We start from the raw sequence: 21,749 nt of genomic DNA, 5'->3' as shown, positions 1-21,749 counted from the left end.
AAGGACAAAATTTTGGTACAGTGTTCTTGTTTTTCAGAAACACCTCATAAACCTACAAATAAATCTGGACAAAATGTCACTGCCTGTGTGGTCCTTCCATCTGCCACCTGAATGGATTTTAGTTTCAGCTTCATTAAAATGTAGATTGTAAAGTTCATTGTGTTTTACAGTGTAGACACCTTAGATGTGAGTGTGATTTGAGTTACTGAGCACTGACCTTGCCTGTCCTTGTGAGGAGAAAAGAGACTCTGCTCCACTCCCCAAGCCAAGATCAGCAAAGTGCCTCCCATGCTGCTCCCTGAGGGTCACTTCTCTCTCAGTTTTTGCTATTGTTGCTTTTGAGAGAGTTGTTAGGAGCCAAGTAGAATATCCTGACTGCAATTTTAGTAAAGAGTTGGAGAATTGAGAGTTTGCATGTGGGTGGGACGAGGTAACACTGCAGCCTGGGGTGCATTCAAGGGAGTGAACCTTGCCCAGCAGCAGTAACTGGCACATTTTGCCCAAAGCTGTCAGAAACAGAGGAGGGGAATGTACTGACACCTCCTTCTGTGCACTCAGGGATGTTTTCCAGCTAAGGAGTCAGTCCCTGGCAAGCACAAGCTGTGTGTTGTGCTTGTTACTTGTTGGTAGTAGTTGAAGTTAAGTTTAGAAAACAGCAGAAGCCTATGGATTATTTTTCTCACTTTACAACAGTTGCGTTAATTCACATGAAAACATTTTTTGCAGTTGAACTTAGAGTTAAATCTATAGCCTGTGAAATCACCAGGCTTTTTGCTCCTTTTTTTGAGCACATAGAAGCATGTATGAAAACCAATTGCTTGTTCAAAACAAATACATTACAGCTCTCATGCCTTACCATCTCTCCTTTTTGTAATGCAGTAAGAAAATGAGAGAAGGTAAGTTTACAGCTTCTGGGTCAAAACTCTGGGAAAGATTTTTCCCAAACAGGCAGCTTTGTGCAAAAGAAGCTCAGTTTGGTTTTCTTTTGTTTCAGTTAAAACATAACCCCATTGCACTGGTGTCATTCGTTTGGGAGAAAACCTTCCTGAATTAGTTTCAAACTGAATGTTCTTTCCAACTAACATATGTGCCCAGGACACTCTCTGTGGCTGCATGATTATGAAAGTTGAAGAACTGGTGCTTATACCAAGAGCTGTACTGATGATTGCTTTGGATTTTCTAGTTGCATGAACATGCAGCCTATTTGGTGGACAGCTTGTGGGAGAGCTCTCAAGAACTGCTGAAAGACTGGGAATGTATGACAGAATTGCTCTTGGAGGAGCCAGTCCAAGGAGAAGAAGGTATTGGCTTAACCCTGTGCTTCCTTGATATTGCACAGTATTGTTAATTATTCCTTAAATACCTCTGCCACCCATATTGAAACATCTTTTTATGTTGTGGTTTGTTTGGAAAGCATATTTGAAGATTTTGGATTAATCTATTTTTAATGAACTTTCCTTCAAAAGCAGTAATTTGTACTCTATTTTTCTTTTTATTTATACTCCGGAGGGGTTTTTTAATCAAGTGTGCTGCACTGTAGTTCCCTAATATTAAAGGGAGTTTATTCAAGTCTTAACTTGATTTTGTCTGAATGTTTAAATAACTATTTTAATAAATTAAATAGCTAATACAGTTTTGAATAAACAAGCACTTCGGGTGATGCTAGTTAATGTGGGGCTTTTCCAGACAATGTGAACACAATGAATTAAAACAAAGGGGATTTTTTCACCATTAGTTTCAGATGTCCTTTTGCTGATAATAGATCTAGGTGCACAAAGTAGCCAGGGAGACTGGGGGTAAAGTGTCCTAAGGTTAATGAGTGTCATTCAAGATCCTTTATAATTCCTCAGGGTTCTCCTGTTTCAGGGGCCTTCCCAGGCCTTAGGTGTTTGAAAAATCAATGTTCCTGGCAAGGTGTGCTCATCATGTCCATGCTTCAAACGCTGGTCTTTTGGTATGCCCCTCCTACAATGGGGGTATTTTCGTTAGGAAATTGATTCTGCTTAGCCTAGTGGGGTTTGATCCTCCAAATGCGAGCAGAAGCACTTGCCAAAGAGCAGAGAATTTATGAGGAAGTGGCAGTGAATTGTATGTCACTGTTTCCCCTCTATGAGTCTCCCTTATTTTGTAGATCTTCCTTATGTTTCCCTTCATTGATCCTTTTCTCCAGCCTGCATTTCTCTGAGCTGCTTTCACTTCTGCCGTGTCCATTTTGTGAGGATGCGAATGGCAAATCAAAGAGGCAGACGAAAGCCTCGATGAATGTGACAGTGTACCTTGTGTGTGGTGTTTGTGCTGCTGTGTGCTCCCCTGTTGCTGTGTGCTCCCCCACTGTCCCACACGTGTCCCCGTGGTGCTGCCTTGCCCCCAGTGATGCCCTGTTGTCCCCGCAGCGATGTCGGACCGGCAGGAGAGCGCTCTGATCGAGCTCATGGTGTGCACCATCCGCCAGGCTGCCGAGGCGCATCCCCCCGTGGGCAGGGGCACCGGCAAGAGGGTGAGTGGGGCTGCAGTGCCTGCCTGTCACCAGAGCAGGGAGGATATTTGTGACACCACTTTGGACATTCCTGCAGTAGAGTTTTTTAATTGGTGTTTGCTGTTTCATCTGAACACTTCTAAGAAAAATATTAGAAATTCCCTTTCTGGACACGTTTGGTTTTCTTTTTGTTTGATTTTGGGGTTTGCATGGGCAAATTAAGCAATATAAATTTTCAGCATAAAATTTTTTTTTTTTTGGATATTCCTTTTATCAAATCCCTGCCTTATATTTGTAATGTACCCACATCATCAGCCCCTAATGTTAAACCTATAGTAGAGTGGGAAGTTCAGGAGCAGAGCAGGCTGCCTCTGACTGTTTTCCATGAAAACGAATGTGCTGCTAATATGGACATAAAATTTGCAGAAAAGTCAACAGGATCTTCATCATGAGGGTGTTTAAGCACTGGAACAGGTACTGGGAGTTGGTGCCTTTCCGTGCTTGGTCATTTTTGAGACCTGACTGGACAAAGCTCTGATCCTCCCAGTGTGACCCCTGGGCTGGCTCTGCTTTGAGCAGGAGAGGTGGGACTGGGACCAGTCTGAATGTGTCTTTTAGGCATCCATCCTCTTAGGCCTCTTCCACTGAGTGCCCTAAAAAGTTCAGAACTTTACATTCTGGTCAAATTGCCTCTTTAGTTTATTTTATAGGGACTGTTTGAGCACCAGTGGAAAGCCATTCCTAAGGCTGGACATGCAGTTTTAAACACTTCAATCTAAGTCACAGGGTCAGGGTAATAACAGGCTTTCAGCTGTATTTTTCATAAATACAGCATCCATGTTCCAAAGTAGTCTCAGCTTCTTAAACATATTCACCTGATTTTGGGTAGTCCCCGTCTTATTTAGGATAGATGAAAGTGGAATAAACCCATGTGAACATATGGTTCTTCTTTTAGCATCCATTCTAAATAATCATAACTAGTTTGTTAAAGCTACAGATTTAATAAAGATGAAATCTGGAGAGTCTTAGCATTCTCTATTGCTAAAATAATGCAGTTACTTAACTTCTGAATTTTTTATGTGCCAGAGCAGATTAGTCTCATGTCCAGAAACAGCATCCCAGGAAAAGCTCCAAGAAGCCATCAGTTTCAACATGCTTTATGTACTTTAATTTATAAAGCGTGTTCTTAGGAATTCCTAATTTATTAAAACATTTCAGGGTTAAGGAGGGAATCCATGAAAGCAGTTACTGAAATTTACACAAGCATGTCTTATCTTTTGTTACAAAAACTGTATTGTAAGCACAAGTTTTTTTGTCTCAAGCTGCAAAACTTTCTAGCAGTCAAAGTGACCTTTAAATTAAAAAAAAAAATCATGTTGGTATTTTCTGTCTGGAGGACTAAATTATGTCATTATTAACTTTACAGGTATTTTCTCTTTCTCAAGGGATCTACAGCTCAATTCACTGAAGTTCAACCAATTGCTTAGTCTTAAGTTTTCAATGTCTGTGTTTGGAGCTAAAGAAAACAGATCAGTAAAACAAATTCCACCTTCTGAAGGATGATCAAAAGAGCCTGGAAGTCATGCTGGGGACACAGATCAATTCTCAGTGCCAGGGAACAGCCATATTTGGTCCCCAGAACACGACTGGGCTGTCAGGGTTGGGATTCTGACCTGGTTTTGCACTGCTCTGAGCTTGGCTGGCGTTGCCCTGGTGTGTGTGCAGGGCCTGAAGCTGCCCTGGAGCCATCTCTGCACCTTGCACTGTGCAAGTAGTGTCTTGTCCTGGTCACTGACCATTCCCCCCCACTTCCGCAGCTGTTTTGGGTTCCTGCTGGCACAGTGTCTGGCATCCAAGCACATGCCTTGTGTCCAGCTGCTCCTCCTCCCTTGCAGCCTTGCAGAGCCATGTAGAAGTGACACTTAGCTTTTGCTTCTTCTCACTTAGATAATGAGTTGTGGGATGGTAACTGCAGGGTTCTCTGCCTCGTCCCTGGAGATGCATCCTGTCTCACGATCCCACCAACAACTTCTCTGAGTTGAAACGGGAACAGATTTCTAATTAAGCACTCACCTTCTTATGAAATAGTTTCTTCTCTGGCTTTAGCTTGTAACCCTTACTGTGCAGTCTGGCTGATTGACTACATGGGAATCATTAGCTAGCTTGAGTATTTTATTATCATAATTTGTTCTCAAAAGTATTCATTTCTTTCCTAAAGCCAGGAAGCCAGATCTAAGCTTTGCTGAAGCATGCTGGTTTGATTATTGTCTCTCTGTTCAAGGGGGTTTTGTTCTGACAGCATTAGTGCTTCAGTACCTCGCTGTGAACTTGGATGTACATTCTCACTGAGAATTCCATTCCATTTAGAGAGGAGGCCATGAATCTGCTAATGAAAATCATTGTTACAGTGTGGTTTGGTTTTGGTTTTCTTAATTATACTTCAGTTTGCCCTGAGGTCTTAGATTAACGCTTGGTTTAATGTGTGAAAGCCAGAGTTCAGTACAGTTGGAAGCAGTAGCAAAAATTCCACTGACTGGGGTTATATTTGAATTTCAATCCTAAAAAGATGTTGATGTGTGGAGAAAATGTCATACTGGGTCATACAGTATTTTCCTTTTCAATCACAGCTGCTTAGGACACACAGTTCTCCCTCTTTAATCACTTTTCAGCCCAAATGCGTTTTGAGTTTTTTATTCCCTCCTCATTTGATTTATTAAAAAATACACTTGCATGAGTTTTTGTTTGTAATACAATGATTAGACAGTTAATGAATGCTATATGCAGAAAATGTATTTACTGTAGTTATGTTTGATCACTTCCAGGTCTTGACAGCAAAAGAAAGAAAAACTCAGATAGACGACAGAAATAAATTGACTGAGCATTTCATTATTGCACTTCCCATGCTGCTATCAAAGGTACTGTTTTCAACAAAATAAATCTTTCACTGGGATTTACAGCTGTCTTTAAACTTTCTCAGTCTGCAGTGCAGGAGTTTATTTTTACTTCCCTGTTGTTTGTTTTGTTGCCATGATGTTCTAGTATTCTGCTGATGCCGAGAAGGTTGCAAACCTCCTGCAAATCCCTCAGTACTTTGACCTGGAAATCTACAGCACAGGCAGAATGGAAAAGGTATTGTGCCTTGGGCAGGAAGTGTGGCTGCTCCCAGGTGTGACCCCTGTTCAGGCCCACAGTGCTGTGCCTTGTTTGGCACGTGAGCAATGCAGCCTTGGTTGGGTGTTCTGGCAGTGGCTTTGCTCAGTGTCATTGTCCCATTGAGGGGAAAGCTGAAGTTCTTTTCTGCTCTGCAGCATCTGGATGCCTTACTGAAGCAGATTAAGTTTGTTGTGGAAAAGCATGTGGAATCAGATGTTTTGGAAGCCTGCAGCAAAACCTACAGCATCCTCTGCAGTGAGGAATACACCATCCAGAACAGAGTTGACATAGCCCACAGCCAACTTATTGATGAATTTGTGGATCGATTTAACCATTCTGTTGAGGATCTACTGCAGGAGGTTTGTTTTCTTAAAATTGTTGAACTTCCTAAAATATGGTAGGATAGGCTACAGAAAAAATTTCTTGGCAAGCCATGAAATGACCCATCTGAAGATATAGTGCAGCAGCAGCTATTTCATAACTATTTGGAGCCACTTCTCCCTGTGGAAAGTCCCTTACAGTAGCCATTAAGCCTTCAAATCATTGGTGGTATAAAACAAGACTGTGGGACGATCCTGCTTCTAAAAATTTAGTTGAGTATTAAAACAGTCCACATAATGAATTAAGTGGATGAATGGGTGAAAGATGATGAAAAATGTAGAGGAAGTTTATTTACATTAGTTTTTTTAGTGATTCCCATAGTCCCAGATGCATATGTAAGCAGCAAAATCAAGATTGGGTTATGCTTTGAATAGAAGAGAGGATTTAAGAAAATATGTATAATGGCATATTAAGAGAGCCCTGGAAAGAATAAAAGATACAGGTCTGAAACCTGGAAGAATGAGAAGAGCAGTAGCAAGGATTTAAAATTATGGCCTTTGTGATACTCTTTTTAAAGTGATATTTGTTTGAATAATTTATTAAAATAAATCTATTTCATCATTTTAAAGACATTTTAATTTTTTAAAATTGCATACTGGTGCCTAAGCAATTATCTGGGCTGATAATGAGAGAAACATTGATTGACAATTGCATCTAAAGGCAGGAAGATGTTTTAATTGTTAGGTTTTTAGATGGAAAAGAAATTATCAAAGTGAGATGGAGAAGAAGAATTGTTGCAAGTGGATTTCTTATTTTAGAAAATTGCTGGAAAAATTGCTGGAAATACCTTATTTTCACTTGATTCACTAAGGGAATTTGCTGTTTAGTTTACAGAACAATCTAAAGTTGTGCTGTAGCATGTTCATCAGCTAGTGATTAAAGCTGGTGGTTCAGTCTTTTTTATAAAATAAGATAGAACTCGGAGATTTTGGTCTTGGGAATAATTTCTATTGCTAAAGGATACAGGTTTGGATAATAATACAGTGATAATGCTGAATATTGTCAGATGATCTTGCTTGTTTTTTAGTGCTGTGCAGTGGCTGCTTAAATATTATGGAATCTACATAAAAGTCACTGGAAATTTTGGAGACAGTTTTGGTATCAGAATAAACCCATAAGAAGTTGCTCCTGCCTTGCAGTAATATGCTGGGCTGAATTGCTGGGCTCTCCTCATGGATTGCCTTTCCCTTGCAGGGAGAAGAAGCTGATGATGATGACATATACAATGTGCTCTCCACACTGAAGAGGTTGACATCTTTTCACAAGTAGGTGGTGTCTTCCCTCACAAATTTGTGATGTTAATTTTATCCTTTCAGCAAATATCAGCAGTGTCAGGTGTGGGGAAATGAGAAAGCACATGGCCTGAAATCTGAAGTGGAGATGGAGGAGTGACTGGTGGTGTTTGTCAGTAGAAGTGTTTGGGTTGATCTGGGTCCTTGCTCAGTTCATGCCATGACCTTTGCAGATGGGATTTGCAAGTGGCACCTCTCCCTTGCACCCAGTGCTCTTACACCCATGAGTAAATTACTACAGGTTCTGCTCCCCTGTATGGCACTGTCAGGTCACAAGGGACACTTTCTGCCACAAACCTGTGCTTTGGGCTCAGCTTAGGGAGCCTACAGGAAGCTGTTTCTCAATGCCTTTGAGGTACTTCTCCTCAAAATTATAGAATTAATTAGTAGTAGTAAAGATAATAATTAATAGTTTATGATGAGAGCCTGGAAGATGCATTTTCTTCCTACAGTTGAATGTTCGCCAAATTTTCCTGTGTGGATTGCACAGAATCTCCCTCACCAGGCACAAATGAGCTTTTCAGGTTCCTGCTGCTCTCAGACCTATGGGCATCCTCAGCATGTGCAGAGCAACCTGGAGAACTTCACTGGAACTGTGAATTCTGGAGCACAGCACAAAGGCCTGATCTTCCCTCTAACTGCAGGAAGCACTTGCTCCCAGTGAGCATGAGAGAAAGCATCATGTGCAGGTGGCAGAGAGCCACAAATAATTTCTTCCTTATCGCAGTGTAGGAGTGATGCTAAATGAAACCTCATTAGAGAAATCAGACTGTATCAGTAGCACAGCTGCTCAAAGCCTGAGGTACAGCTTCCCTCTCTTTGTGCATCTTGAAGAAGTGAAGCAGTTTGATGGGTGGAAAGGGCACTTCTTGGAAAATAAACTTTTCTAAGCTGTTTTATGCCACATTTGAGAAACACCATGAAACTGGTACCTTTACTTCACCTACCTCTTGTCTGGCAAAAATGTGCTCCAGCAGACAGGGCTGTCCATAAGAATTAAAAGAATCAACCTTGGATGAAATACTGGAACTTGTTTATTGAAATCCATGAAGAGTCTGACATGGAAGGAACTAAGGGAAAATTCTGTATTGTGTGAATTTTCTTCCTGAATCTCTGTAGAGAATTATGTGGTGTCCAAGATGCCTTTATAACTCTGGTTTTGATGGCTAAGTAGCTCAAAAGAGATAAAGAGGTACCAGAATATGCCTAACTGTAATGTGGAAGCTCTGCTTTAAGAAAGTTTCAATTGAAAGGCTGTGTGTAAGTTGTACATAGTTAGAATTTTTCAGCTCTGGAAGCTGAAGAGCCCTTCCTGAGCTCAGCTGTGAGGCAGAGGGCAGGGAGCTGAGTATCCCCAGCTGTGAGGACATGGCCCCTGTGCTGGCTGCCTGATGGGGAGTTTCTGAACTGAAAAGGCAGGAATGAGACAGTTTTTCATTTCATATTCTCTGTAGGATAATCTGTGCAGGTACCTGCCTCTGCACACCAAGGAGACTTTACTGCTTTAATTACAGTGCTGTAATTAAGGAAGTACCACTCTGCCTTGCTGGCAACCCTGTGATTTATGGAAGCAGCATCTCTGTGCTTAATATCTCCAGTCAGAGGCAGCTCTCTGGCAGCCTCTAATTTATCTATGAAACATTTTATTTTAGTATCTCAAAGACCATCTAAGCCCGCAAAATATTTTTGCACTTTTTACACTTTTAGTTCCAGTATTTTTTTTAAGTTTTCCTATTCTTCTGTTAGTGGATTTGAACTGGAAGTTAAGGTGCACCTTGGCTTTAATGGCCCAGCCCTGGAGTGCACAGGGCACTCTGATGGTTTTCTGTGAAGCTCTTACCAGTGACATTTTGACATTTTCCAGGGGTAGCACGCTCCACCATGGGTGGTGTTTCATGGCAGGGCTTCCAAAAAGACCTGGGCATTGCCAGTGCTGAGTTCAGCCTCTGTCCCTTTTGGAACTAGGGAGTTTTTCCCTCTGGCTGAGCAGGGCAGTTAATGGTTTGACCCAGGGCAGGAACAGGGGTGGGAGGAGTGAGCTTGGCTGGGTGATCCAGGTGCTGGGATGAGTCAGATGCAAAAGGCTGCTGCATCCAGTTGAGACTCCCAATTCAGTCTCAGTATCCCTCCTTCCAGGTGAGCATATCAATCAGCAAGTTTCTGATTATTCTGAGCTGGCTTGCTCTTTTATAGACATATTATAAACTGTTTCAAATTATCTCAGTTTATTTTCACCGCAGAAAAATGTTTTAAACCTAAACTTACTTGCTGAGAGAGTATTTTTGTCTTTCAGGCAACCTGATATTTTTCAGTTTCTTCTATATTTCTCACTTCTCTATTAACAAGCCATTTCATGAGCTGTTGAGGTCTGTAAGGCTGCAGCCTTACAGAGTATTTGTCCCTAATGTCATTTTTATTCCTCTCACTGATGAAATCAGGTTGGTGCAACTGAAATGTGGAGCAGTGAGTGGGGTGGCAGCCGCCATCTCTATCTCATGTCCATGTGTCTCACTTCAGATATTCAGGGTATTTCTATCTAGTGGTCATGTGTATTATTTTTTTCTAAATGAGACAGTAGAAAAATATACAACTTCATTTTGCCTAAAGCCATTTTTATTCAGTAGATATTGATAGAGCTTGGCTGTAGCTTCTGCTGCAATGCCAGGGAAGGGTTTTCTAGAGTTCTGTCAATGTTTCCAAAAGAGGAAAGATAACTTAGAGAGAGAAAGAGCTGCTATGCTTAAGTAGCCTTTATAGGTGTATGGTATGGAGAGAGTTTATCTCCTCCCTAAAAAAAATCCCATGTAGTAAAACATTTTTCCTGTATTATCAGAAAGCCTGACCTGTGCTTTTAGCATGGAGTGAGCTGCTGTGCAGCTGCTTGGTCAGCTGTGGAAACCAGCAAAGCTCTCTGGGCTTGGGGTTCTGAGGAACACAATTAATCCCTCTTGATTTTCTCTCGTTCCAGTGCTCATGATCTGACCAAATGGGATCTGTTCAGTAACTGCTATAGATTGCTGAGAACTGGAATTGAACACGGAGCTATGCCAGAACAGGTACCCTTAACAGCACCTGCACTGCATCACTGGGGTGTCTGAGGTTCTAAACAGTCTGCTTGTACAGAATTCAAAAGTTCCATGTGTGATTTTTGAGCTCCTTCCTTCACCTTTCTCATCTGTGAAGTTGGAAATAGCTGATGTTCCTGACTCTGAAAAGCAGTGCATCAATCCTGATGTTTACATTGAAACCCAACGTTGTAAGCCTTGGCTGCAATTAGAATGATCACAAATTATTATTGTGCATTGAAGGTAAGATGAAAGCTTATGAAAACCTGAAAACTAGAACATCCTAGTGGAGTTCTTCAGTGAGCACATCTTGGACTTTATTTCCTCAGTGCTGAGTTTTGGTTTCTCATGGATGAGCACAGGAGCCATCTCATATTCTCCTGTGATTCCTGTTTGAACTGCAGAATTCCTACTTCATTTAAACATTTTAAGTTTTGATTTGGTTTCATTTAGAAGCCAGTTGTTAATTCTAACTCAGCTTCATTTAGATAAAAGAAATTCCTATTAAATTCTGAATAAGAATTTTGCAGAAAGGACCCCAAGAGGAGGTATTGCCACACGGTGTGTGAAAGTCCTCTCTCTGCACTTGCTGCTTCATGCTGGAGTTGTGCTACCTGCAGGGACAGGGCTGACAGATAAAACCTGTCCATGCAGCTGCCAGCCGTCCTCAATTTCTGGGTCTGACACTGTGTGGCTCTCCAAATGCCTCCATAAGATTTTAGGGGAAAGGTCCTGAAATCTGAGCTCTGCTCAGCATTTCTTCCTGCAGGCCACCCTGAGGAGTTTGACAGTTAGTGCGCCTCCTCTGGGTTTGAGCTGTTCAGGAGACACTGTGGATGCTCTTCTGGGCACCAGGGATTTGACCCTGGTCTTCTCCATGGGACAAGTTGTATTTTCTCCCTTTTTTTTAGCAAATGGACTACATGTTCATTTGCCAGTGGAACAGATTTCCATGCTCTTTAATAGTGAAGCCAGGTATAGAGATATTGCAACAGATGCTTTTGACCTGGGAGATGTAGGTGTTGGGTTGTACTTCTGTCACACTGTGACACCCTCTCCTGCTGTACCCCTGTGCAGTTTTCTGGTGTTTCCCAGCATTTACACAGTATTTTTTTGCCTCTGCTAGGCTGATTTCTTATTGCACCAAACCAACAAAGGAAAACCTTGATACCCTTGAACATAAAAAGTGCTAAGAGCTGCTCCTGTCTTTTCACCACAAAATGCCTGATAGATTTTCCATACACTTCCTGCTGTGCCTGCTGTTAGCAGCATGCTGAGATTCTGTGTGTTCTTGTGTTACAGATCGTTGTCCAGGCCCTGCAGTGTTCCCACTACTCTATTCTCTGGCAGCTGGTGAAAATCACTGAGGGCTCCCCTTCCAAAGTAAGTGGCAATTTGAACAAACAGATTTTACTGACAGGACACAACTTACCTAGAAAGTGTTACACTTGATTTCTTTGTAACTTCCATTCTTGCCATCATTTGTAACGTATAAAATGTTGATGTTCAGATTTGTTCCGTGTTTCAGGATCTATTTAACATCATGCATATGTCTAAGCAATGTAAATAGTTTTTATCAGGATTTTATAGCAGCTGATTATTATATTTTTATTGCTGAGGATAATTTACACACTTTAATGTGAGGGCTGCAGTTTGCATGGCTGATAAGGAATGTTGACATGAACAGTTGTGAGCAATACTGTTGATCTGTAGAGCACAGATAGCTTAATCTTGATGTGATAAGTTACTTTGCTTACTCTCTAATTACACCCTTTATGTTGCAATAGAAATGGCAGGGCACTGGAAGTAACAATTGCTAATAAAAAGCAAATGCACACAAAGTATGGTCAGGACAAGGGGACATGTGACTTTTCCAGGACCTTTCCTTAGATCTTTTTTCAGTCAGAGGCCAGTATCCTGTTTTTTCCGAGCTTTTTCAAAAGTAATACATCAAATTAAAATGACATGAAAACAGAAGTAATAAATGTACTTCTCCATCAGTATCCAAAAGGTAAAGATGTTATATTGAAGTGCTACTCAAATAAGCATTTTATGCATAGAAAAATGATTAAAATACATAGTAAATTCTTTGAGTTGTTTTGAATACTGACATTAACATTTAAAAATAGCTACTAGAAAGAAAGGAATAATTGTTTTTCTTTATTCTGGCTTTTGTTCCCATTTCCCCCTCTCGCCCTCTTTCTCACTAGCATGCATGTGCTGCTGGTTCCTGTGGAACCGAGTGCTCAGAGCACCTGGGCACTGTCTGCCACACCTTTATTCAGTGTTCCCCACTTGCTCTGGGGTGCTGGCTGGTGCTGGGGTTCTCACCCACTGTTGAGGACTCCAGCAGCCCTGGGGCCAAATGCCCAGGCACAAAGGAGTGTTTGGGAAATTCTCATCACCCATCGCTGCATTTCTCCATTTTTTGGAACAAAGTACAATAAATTACTGCAGTATAGCACAGGTGGTGCAGGGATAGCTGTCAGCATTGCTGGGAAAAAGCTTCATGTTTCCTTGTGTCTCAGTTACAGCAAAAGAAATGTACTTAACTGTAACTTCCAGCTGGAGATTAACTTACAGCCTCTCTCTGCATGGAACAGGTATAAACTTTGCATTTTGGTGTCCAGGCATTCATGTGGCTGCTGTTACAGTGTGACCACGATGGCCAAATTCAACTGAAAGAGAAAAAGACTTTTATTTATTTCAGTGGTTGAGATTTTCTTACAGACAAGCTAAGTGCAACTGTATGGCTTTGCCTACTTTTTCAAAATAGGATGTGTTTGCATGAGATATTTTATGAGGTGATTGCAGAAGAGCTTTAATCTCTCCTGTAGTTCTAATCATGCTGTGATTCATGACATAGTTACAACATAACATAGTTCATAGGAGTGGGAAGGAAAAGACCTCCAAAGGGTCACCCCAGAATGGCCATGCCAAACAGAAGTCAGTTTGGCTTTGCCCCATGAAAATCATAATAACTGTCACCTAGAGAACTCTTAGCAATTTCTTGTTTGGGGTTCCACCCCAGCCTCTACAAAATGAGTTTTGTGCATGCTTAGTTCCAGCATTAATGCCCTGCAGCTCTTCAGAGTGGTAGCAGCCTCAGCTGAGGGCAAAGAGACAACCACAGACCTGCTGTAGCTGGAGCACTTTGCTATCAAACTTTCCACTCTAGTTTGTTCACTGTGAAAATAGATCTGATCTGCACTGTATCTGGCATTTCATCCATTGGGAAATCATTTTGGCTGGTTTATAAGTCATTATTTAGGCTTAGAAATTGGTAGACATTAAAGGGCATCTTTGTCTACCTAAACTTGAAAGGTTTAGGTAGACAAAGGCATTAACAGAAGCATCTCAGAATTAAAACCATTTATTTCATGGTATTTTTGAAGTATTCAGGCTTTTACAGCAACATTTCTGGCACAGCAATTTAATATGTAGGTCCATGCAGGTTTCTAGGGCTACTTTGCTGTTTCTATGATGATCTCAGGGCAGAGAGGGGGGATGGTGTGTAGCCCCATGTGGCATCTTTAGTAGACCAATGGATAGAGCTGCCAGAAGTTGAGAGGCTTTTGGGCTCACAAGCCTTTCAGGTTTGAGATAAAAGCAGAAGATTACAAAGCAAAAGACCAGCTCAAAGCAATTGCTTGGTTTCTATTTAGATACAAATCAGGTAAACTCTGACAGGGGAGCAAAAGGTCCTTGGTACCTGTAGAGGAGGGGTGAGAGCAGGGAGGGGAGAGGCAGTAACAGAGTCCAGAGAATTTTAGTGGGAAAGGAAGGAAGTTGAAAGGATGAAAATGGAGAGAAGAGAATTTATAATATGTCATAAAACTAATCTTAAGTCTTTGTTTTTCTATGTCCCATAGATTTATGAATTTTTGTTCTCAGGCTCATGTTTCAAAGATGATCTTTGAGCTTTTCCTTGAACAGTCAGGCTGAGAGTTCAGAGATGGAGGGATTGATTTGTAAGAAATGTTCATCTGCTGCCAGCTGGGTCATTTGTGTGACCTCATGCTGGCAGTAGTAGCTGCTCTGTTTCACCTCATGAGGTCCCATTTAGGCAGTCAGTGTACAGGATAAAGTATATGAACATTTTGGAGTTGTAAGTACAGGAATAAAAGATGGAAACAAGTATCTTGGCAAGTTTTACATCTGTTGTTTCATGTGTGCTTTATATCCATCAGGGGCACCTTTTATTGCAGGGAGTTTGCAGGTGGGATGGGGAATTCTGGTAAGGTTTCCTTCATAGTGAATTATTTGGCTACAGTTCAGAATTGCTTGGTAATTTTTGTATCTTGTATTGATGCTGTGGTGGAGTCATACTGGATAACCACAGGCATACACTGGGAACAGAGTCATTTTGGAATGAAGTTAATTTTTGTCTGGTGTTCAGATGGCTTCCAAAATACAGTTCTGTCCTGAGAGAATTGCCCTTGTTTGGGAGCTGTCCTGGGCATTATGGCCAAGCCAGGGCACATTCTGTGTGAGGGATACCTCATATTACAGCTGCTGGACACGTTCTGGATCACGGCTCCCTGCCTGATCCAGCTGTTTTGGACTGGAGCCTCCAGGTGTGGCAGGGAAAAACTCAACTCTTGTGGTTTAAATCTCATTAGGATCAAATCAGCTCATTGATTTATTAACAGCACATAATTGACCTACAGCCAGTGCCACACAGCTCCAGGATAACTATCAGCTCTACAGAATACAGGACCAGAATACTGGACACGTCTATAATGTTAATGAACACCTACAAATTCCAAACTTGCCCTTCAGCTGGTCACAGGTTACTGAAGTCCCCTCCCCAAGTTATACACAAACAGCTCTTGTTTCTCCAGGCTGTTACCAGGGGTTGAGGTGCTCCTCACTGTTCAATATCATTTGTAAATAGATCCATATCAGCATAAAAATGTATCAAAGGCATTTTAGCAGGAGGGTCATAATTCTTGATTATTTGGAATATTAAGAAAGTCCAAATTTTCTGCCCAACAACAAAGATTTTACCAGTTAAATACAGCAGAGATTTGGGGCAGAGTTATTTTGAAACACTTTATCAAGCTAGCCTGTGGAGAGGAGGGTGTCCTGTGGAGTCATCTTGGTGTCTAAAATCTGAAAGGAAAAATTGATTACTGAAAGGAAGGCTGCAGCAGAGAAGAATGAAATGTGTAAACCTTGAAATATCCACAGTCTGATGTAGCCTTTGGTCTCCCTCTGTCCATATTCAGTGGAGGCTGAGGCTGTGGGGCTGTTTGTGCAAAGTGGTGCTCTTTGGGGTAACCAGCACTGTCCTGGGGGAAAGCTCATCCTCCTTAGCTTGTGGGAGCAGCCTGTTGCAGCCTGGAGGAAAACTCCTCCTCAGGTAGAAAGGGGTTTGAGGGTGGTTCCAAGGGAAACTGGTAATTTCTCCCCTGGAGTTCTCTCATCTGTCAGTCTGGGGGAGCAGGTACATCCCTGAGGCAGGAGACCTGGGGATTAGAGCAGACACCTGTTTCCACCTGGATTTCTTCAGCTGTGTCCCAGGTACCCAGGACATTGGACTGTGCACTGTATGTACTGAGAAGGAAGTACTTGCAGAACAATAGAGTCCTAAAACTTAGAACAGTAAAAATAAAGCATGACTAGAGCAAACATTGAGAGGCAAGACAGAGGTCAGCCAGTTGTGAGTAAGCAGCAGCCAGAGTAGCCAAATGCTTGGCTATTAGAGTGTGATTGGTGGGCTGAGGACTTAGGAGACCCGATTTAAAAAGGGGTTTAAAGAACTATGTGGTGACTTGGTGACTTTTCATATTTATGTGGCCATGATGGCAGAAAGCAGAAAAAGTTATAGGGAAGAAAAAAATCACAAGGTACAAAAGGTTGGGACCATTTTCCACAGTTGGAGTGGAAGCTGAGGGTTCTTCAGCCCTGTGAAGTTGAAGTTAACACTGCAAATAATAAATACATTAGAGGAAAAGCAGTGAGCACATAGGGAGAAGAGGATGGGCTTTGTGTGATGAACATAGCAAAAGCACAGCATTTTAAAATTACTTCAATGGAAAAAACAAGCTTTAATTCAAAGCTAGAAAGTACCTGAAGAATTGTAGACATGAGTCTTTTGAGCACCTGGGTTTGCATTTGGGTGGTGGCACAGACTCCAGTCCTTGCTCTCAGCAGCTTGTTCTTGTTCCTGCCATGGAGCAGTTAAATTGCAGAGTTGTGACCCCATGGTTTTGCCTAACAGCCAACAGAATGATAAAATGGTTTCATATCAGCTTTTCTGCTGAAGGCAGATCAGATACTCACGCCTCAAGAGCCTGGGCTGTGCACCTCAGAATGCTCAAAGACTTGGAAATCTATTTCTTTTTTTTTTTCTTCTCATTTTCTCTGTTGAAAAAAATCCCCACTCTTCAGTAGTCTGGGGATTTCTCCAAGCTCAGAAGAGTTCCAGATGGCTTCATTGCACCGTTCAGCTGGGCTTTCTCCTGCTGTCTGTAGCTTTGCAATGTGAATCTGTATCATGCTATGCTGTCAGGAGGGAGGGTAATAAATAGCATGTACCTGCTTGTTAGTCACTTTGACAGAAAGAAAAATGGGACACACAATCATTCCCTTTTTAACGTGTATGTAGGTATTTTCGTGGGTTTTAGTTTCTCTGTTGAATTCATAAACATCTAAATGTAAGGTAATTGCAATAGAAAGTAGAAAGCAGGAAGGTGATTGTAATCCCAGTGCTTGAAGGGGTAAAACAGGTGATTGTGGAACAGTTAAGCCTGGCATCAGTCCTGTGTAGAATCTTGGAGTGGGAGACAGAAAATACAGTTGGTACAAGGTTGAAGGGCCAACAGCTAAGATTGGAAGAAACACATCAATTTCTTGTTGACAAGATTGCCTTTTTGACTGAGAAGAAAATCAGTTGAAACACCAGTGTCTCTAAGACTTTATTAGCACATTGCATTTTAGGTGGTGCATGTTTGGATTTAATGTAACTCATATTCAATAGCTCAAAACTGATCCATATATTAAAGAATAATTGTAGGTGAGCAATCCTTGCACAATGGAATAGTTTCTGATGCGTTCTGGCAGAGATCTGTTCTCTCCTAAAAAAGGGTCATTTTTATCAGTCATCTGGGAAGGCCCTGAAAATGGGAATGATATAGATCAACTGGCGAATAAAACACAATTTAAATTTTTTTAAAAGAAGCATCTTAATGCTGCCAAATGGAAGGTTTATATTCAGGAAAAAAAGAGGGGTGATTGATGACAAGTTATGGATTAGAACAGAGCAGAACTGTCTTAGAGATTCTGTAATGGCAGGGTAATGCAGTGGCAGCATGGCTGCATCATCAGAGAAAAACTGCTCAGGAATAGGAAGGTGAGGGAGTGCACAGACCTTGAGGTCCATATCAGCAAATCCCACTCACACCATTGGAAGTGATGAGAAATTCAGAGCTTTGGGAACACTCTGGGTGCTTGAGCACACTGCCAGTCCTGTGTTGTGCTGTGAACCAGCACAGGGAGAACATATGGACCACAAAAAGGCTCTGCAGTAAACACAGAACAACGAGAGCTCATGGCAGGAAGCACAAGAAAAGCTAAAACCAGAACTGAGACACATGGGCTGAACAGGCAGCATCAGTAAAACATTTCAGCAAGGAAAACATTGCATGGGCATTATGGAGGTTCTTCTCATTTGCTTGGAGGTTGTTCTGCAGGACATGGCCTCTTCCATGGGGAAGCTGGGAGGGGCTGTCTTGGGGTGAGGTCTGCAGAGCATGGGCCAGGTGTCCTGCTGTGAATTAATCTCATTTCATTTAATTTGGGGCTCTTGTTTTCTTCTTGGTGATTGGTTCATCATCATTGTAAAACCAAGGGACTGTTTCTGTGTGTGTTCTTTTTGAATAGCTTATTTCTTTCACAGCTTTTTTTAGAATGTATCAAATCACCACCATTTCTTTATTTTGCTTCCTCCAAGAAACTTCGTACTAATTTCTATATACTTTTTTTTAATCTTTATTCCAGGAGGACTTGTTGGTATTGAGGAAAACTGTGAAATCCTTCCTGGCTGTCTGCCAGCAGTGTCTATCAAATGTCAACACTCCAGTCAAAGAACAGGTAAAGGAAATGTCTGTCTCTTAGAAAAGTGTGAATGTTAAAGTGTAGTAAAACTCAAAACAATGCTATGTCAAACTTAAAGCAAAATCATCTGTGCTTCTGTCTAAATAAACCTGAACAAGCAGCCCAGAAGAGCAGCTGTATTAACAGAACTTCCAAAGCACAGCTTATGACAAGTTAACTTTTCATTAACAGTGAGTAAGGATTACCTGGATGCTCAGGCTCATTTCCAGCCCTCGTGACTTCAGGCATCCAACACAGTCACCTCAGATGAAAGACTTCTCCTGCAGACACTGGATTACAAGGCACTAGGCATTTCTGTTTAAAAGGAAATAGTCACTACTGGAGGGTGACTGAGACCTTGAATGGGCTGAATATTTTTGGATTTTTTCCCACTGAATCAAAGAGTTTGTTGAAATAATTAGATCTGTCTCTGCAGGACACAGTAGCTGGTTTGTTAGCTGAGGTTATGTGAATATACACTGATTTATGTCAATGACATTTGTCTACAAATGGCATTTCTATCAGACCTCCCCAGATTTTGCAGAGTATAACTAATAACTGGCCTGGGTTTTTTGCCTGTGGTATTTAAAAGATAATACTTCTTAAAAGACACACTTATTTCTTTGAAAGACAGCTCTGCTTTGCATTTACTCTCTGTTCTTCAGGTTGCTAAATATAAACATTAAATGCTCAGAGATGTCAGTAGATTATGTATTTCTAAAAGACTTGTGTGTCATTGGCTTCCAGCAGATTTTACTTTAGTAATTGTTTTTTAATATTCAGAGTAGTTACTCTTGGTAAATTATATTAATATTGTATAATGTGAAAATATATTCTAGCTCCATGCAAATACCTCCCTCCCAGCTCGAGCTGGACCTGCCATCCTTCCTGCCTCAGCAAATGGCAAATGTTCCTTCCCCTTCCTGCAGTGGGTTTGTTCTTGAGGTGTAATGGGTTTGTTCTCTTCTTGCCAGTGGCCACAATGGTTTTTTCACTGATAATTTAAACTTTCTTTAGAAGCTCCTTTGCAGTTCCCAGTTGTGGGGAAGTTTTCAAGCCTCAGCCAGACAAACCCATGCCCAAGCAGGCCCAGAGAGTGTCCTGGGCAGAGTAGGCTGGAGACTCCAGGGACCCATTCCAACTGACTCTTCTATATTTGCTCTTGTTTTCTTCCTTAAAAAGTATATTTCTGTGAGTGCAGGACTGCTACTTATTGCTTTTGTTTTACTGGCTTCTTTTTGGGAATTATCTGCAAATTTTATTGTCTCCCTACCATACTTGATCCTTGCTCCAGACATTCTTTCCAGACAACATTGATGTCCATATCAAAGGAGGGAAAAATGTATGAAGTATTTAGAAAAACAAGTCTGAAACATTTCAACTTTTCCATGAGTGTTGGAGGGAAATAAATATCTTGTGACTGAGCCCACTGCTGCCTTTATATTGGACAGAACTCAGCACCAGCATTGCATTACTCATCTGCTGTTTTTTAGAGCTCTGCATTAGGAAGAGCTTCAGTTCTATTGAGTATCAGGGGAGTTGAGAGCAGGTGAGATCATCACTGGAATGAATCACAGCCTTTTGGATCAAAGGGAGAAAAATCCCAAATAGCAACATCTGTTCCTAAGGTCTCAACAGAACATAGTTTACAATGATTTGCATCTGTTCTTGCCTGAGTGTAGCTCATTCAGATTTTATGACATACTCCCAGAAATAAGGGAGCCACTAGGAAGTTCAGCATTTACTAGGTAGTTCAGATTTTATTTTGGAAATTTGTAAAGTTTTCAGAACCTGAGGTTAAAAATAGAGAAGGTTTTGGAAAGGTGATGAATGTGATCAAATGCAGACAGCTGGCTGTGAGACCCCAACAGAAGCCACATGGGGGCAAAACAGTGTTATTGCCATGCAGGAATGAGCCCTTGGAAGAAAGGAAGGTAGTGACAGCTGCCTTCTTTCCTGTCTCAGGTAATGAGGGTATAATAGCAATGAGCATAAATCAGGGACAATTCTGCCCAGGTTGGCTTTTGTCTGGACTTGAAAGCTGTGCAGACAAACTTGTTTCTTTTTTTTTGCAACAGCTTTTAATGAAATTCTGCAAGAATTTCCTTGCTGTGGCTGTTTATCTGTATTTTTGGGGTCTGACAGTGACTCAGCTTGAATTTTCCCTCACTGTTGTTCATGTTTTTACTTGTTTGATTTTTTTTTTTGACTGTTTATCAAAAGAGATGGTGCTCTCTTTACTACAAATTTTGCTGCAGGCCTTAGATCAGAGGTAGATTTAGAGTTCTTTTCCTAGAGAAGAAATGGAAGTTTAGTATGTGTCATGTGGGACATGGAGAAGGTAATAACCACAGTTCCTGACCTAGGAACCAGAGGCACAGCATTCCAAAGCACAGGAAACCATTATGGAACACTTTTCACAGCACATAAACAGTTACACCTGAGAACAGTTTAAGAAGCTGTTTATTAGTAGCAGGGGATATCTGGAAATTAGATCAATGGTACTTTGTTTTCCTTTTTTGGCTTGTCACTGCATTCATTCTCTTTTGCCTTGTAGGCTTTCATGCTGCTCTGTGATCTCCTGATGATTTTTAGTCACCAGCTGATGACAGGAGGTCGAGAAGGGCTCCAGCCTTTGGTGTTCAATCCCGACTCAGGCCTCCAGTCAGAACTCCTCAGTTTTGTCATGGATCATGTGTTTATTGACCAAGATGATGAAAATCAGAGCATGGGTATGTATGTTTAGCTTTTTTTTTCATAACAGACACAGAAGAAAGGAGAAAATAGAATTTTCTGATCAGTTTGTTCAGATGTTTTCATAAGTATTCCTACTTTATTTTTGGAAGGTCACTGCTCTGAAGTTTCTTATACAAGTTGTGGAATATGCTTTTATTATATAATAACTATATTTAAGATTTTATTGGTGTAGTTTGTTTTTCATTCACAGAATGAAGCCTTGTACAGAGACTTAATACTTATGGCATTGCCATTCAGTGCTAATGCTTCTTACAACTGGATTTTACTTCCTGTTGTTCAGAGCCATTGATTTCACATCTGAAAATCTAAGGCATGCAGAAGTACTGCTGCCTCTGATTTTTCTTTTGTTAAATATTTATAGCTTAGTCACATTAATGGAGCCTCTGTGAATGTCCTGTGTTTGAAAGTTAACCAAGAGCATTCAGTAGAAGTTCACTGTGGCCTTTCACAGGGTATAGGAAATAAAAAAATCAGTTTGATGTGGATTATATCCAGGATCTCCTCAGGATTATGGAGAGCAGCCTT

General features: G+C 41.2%; 1 protein-coding gene across 2 annotated transcripts in view; it reads left to right on the top strand.

Annotated features, from left to right (window-relative positions):
• STAG1 (STAG1 cohesin complex component) overlaps positions 1-21,749 on the top strand; it is a 152,712-nt gene that overhangs the window by 116,144 nt on the left and 14,819 nt on the right. For both annotated transcript variants that reach the window (XM_084212629.1, XM_084212628.1), the window contains 10 exons: positions 1,184-1,301; positions 2,394-2,497; positions 5,299-5,391; positions 5,516-5,605; positions 5,785-5,988; positions 7,205-7,275; positions 10,271-10,358; positions 11,670-11,750; positions 18,372-18,464; positions 21,025-21,199. In XM_084212629.1, the coding sequence (XP_084068755.1) occupies positions 1,184-1,301; positions 2,394-2,497; positions 5,299-5,391; positions 5,516-5,605; positions 5,785-5,988; positions 7,205-7,275; positions 10,271-10,358; positions 11,670-11,750; positions 18,372-18,464; positions 21,025-21,199 (1,117 nt within the window). The remainder of the gene's footprint in view (positions 1-1,183; positions 1,302-2,393; positions 2,498-5,298; positions 5,392-5,515; positions 5,606-5,784; positions 5,989-7,204; positions 7,276-10,270; positions 10,359-11,669; positions 11,751-18,371; positions 18,465-21,024; positions 21,200-21,749) is intronic.

This window comes from Fringilla coelebs (genome assembly GCF_963513975.1).
Source record: "Fringilla coelebs genome assembly, chromosome: 10".
Classification (NCBI taxonomy): Eukaryota; Metazoa; Chordata; class Aves; order Passeriformes; family Fringillidae; genus Fringilla; species Fringilla coelebs.
This window is presented reverse-complemented; position numbering and strand designations above follow the sequence as displayed.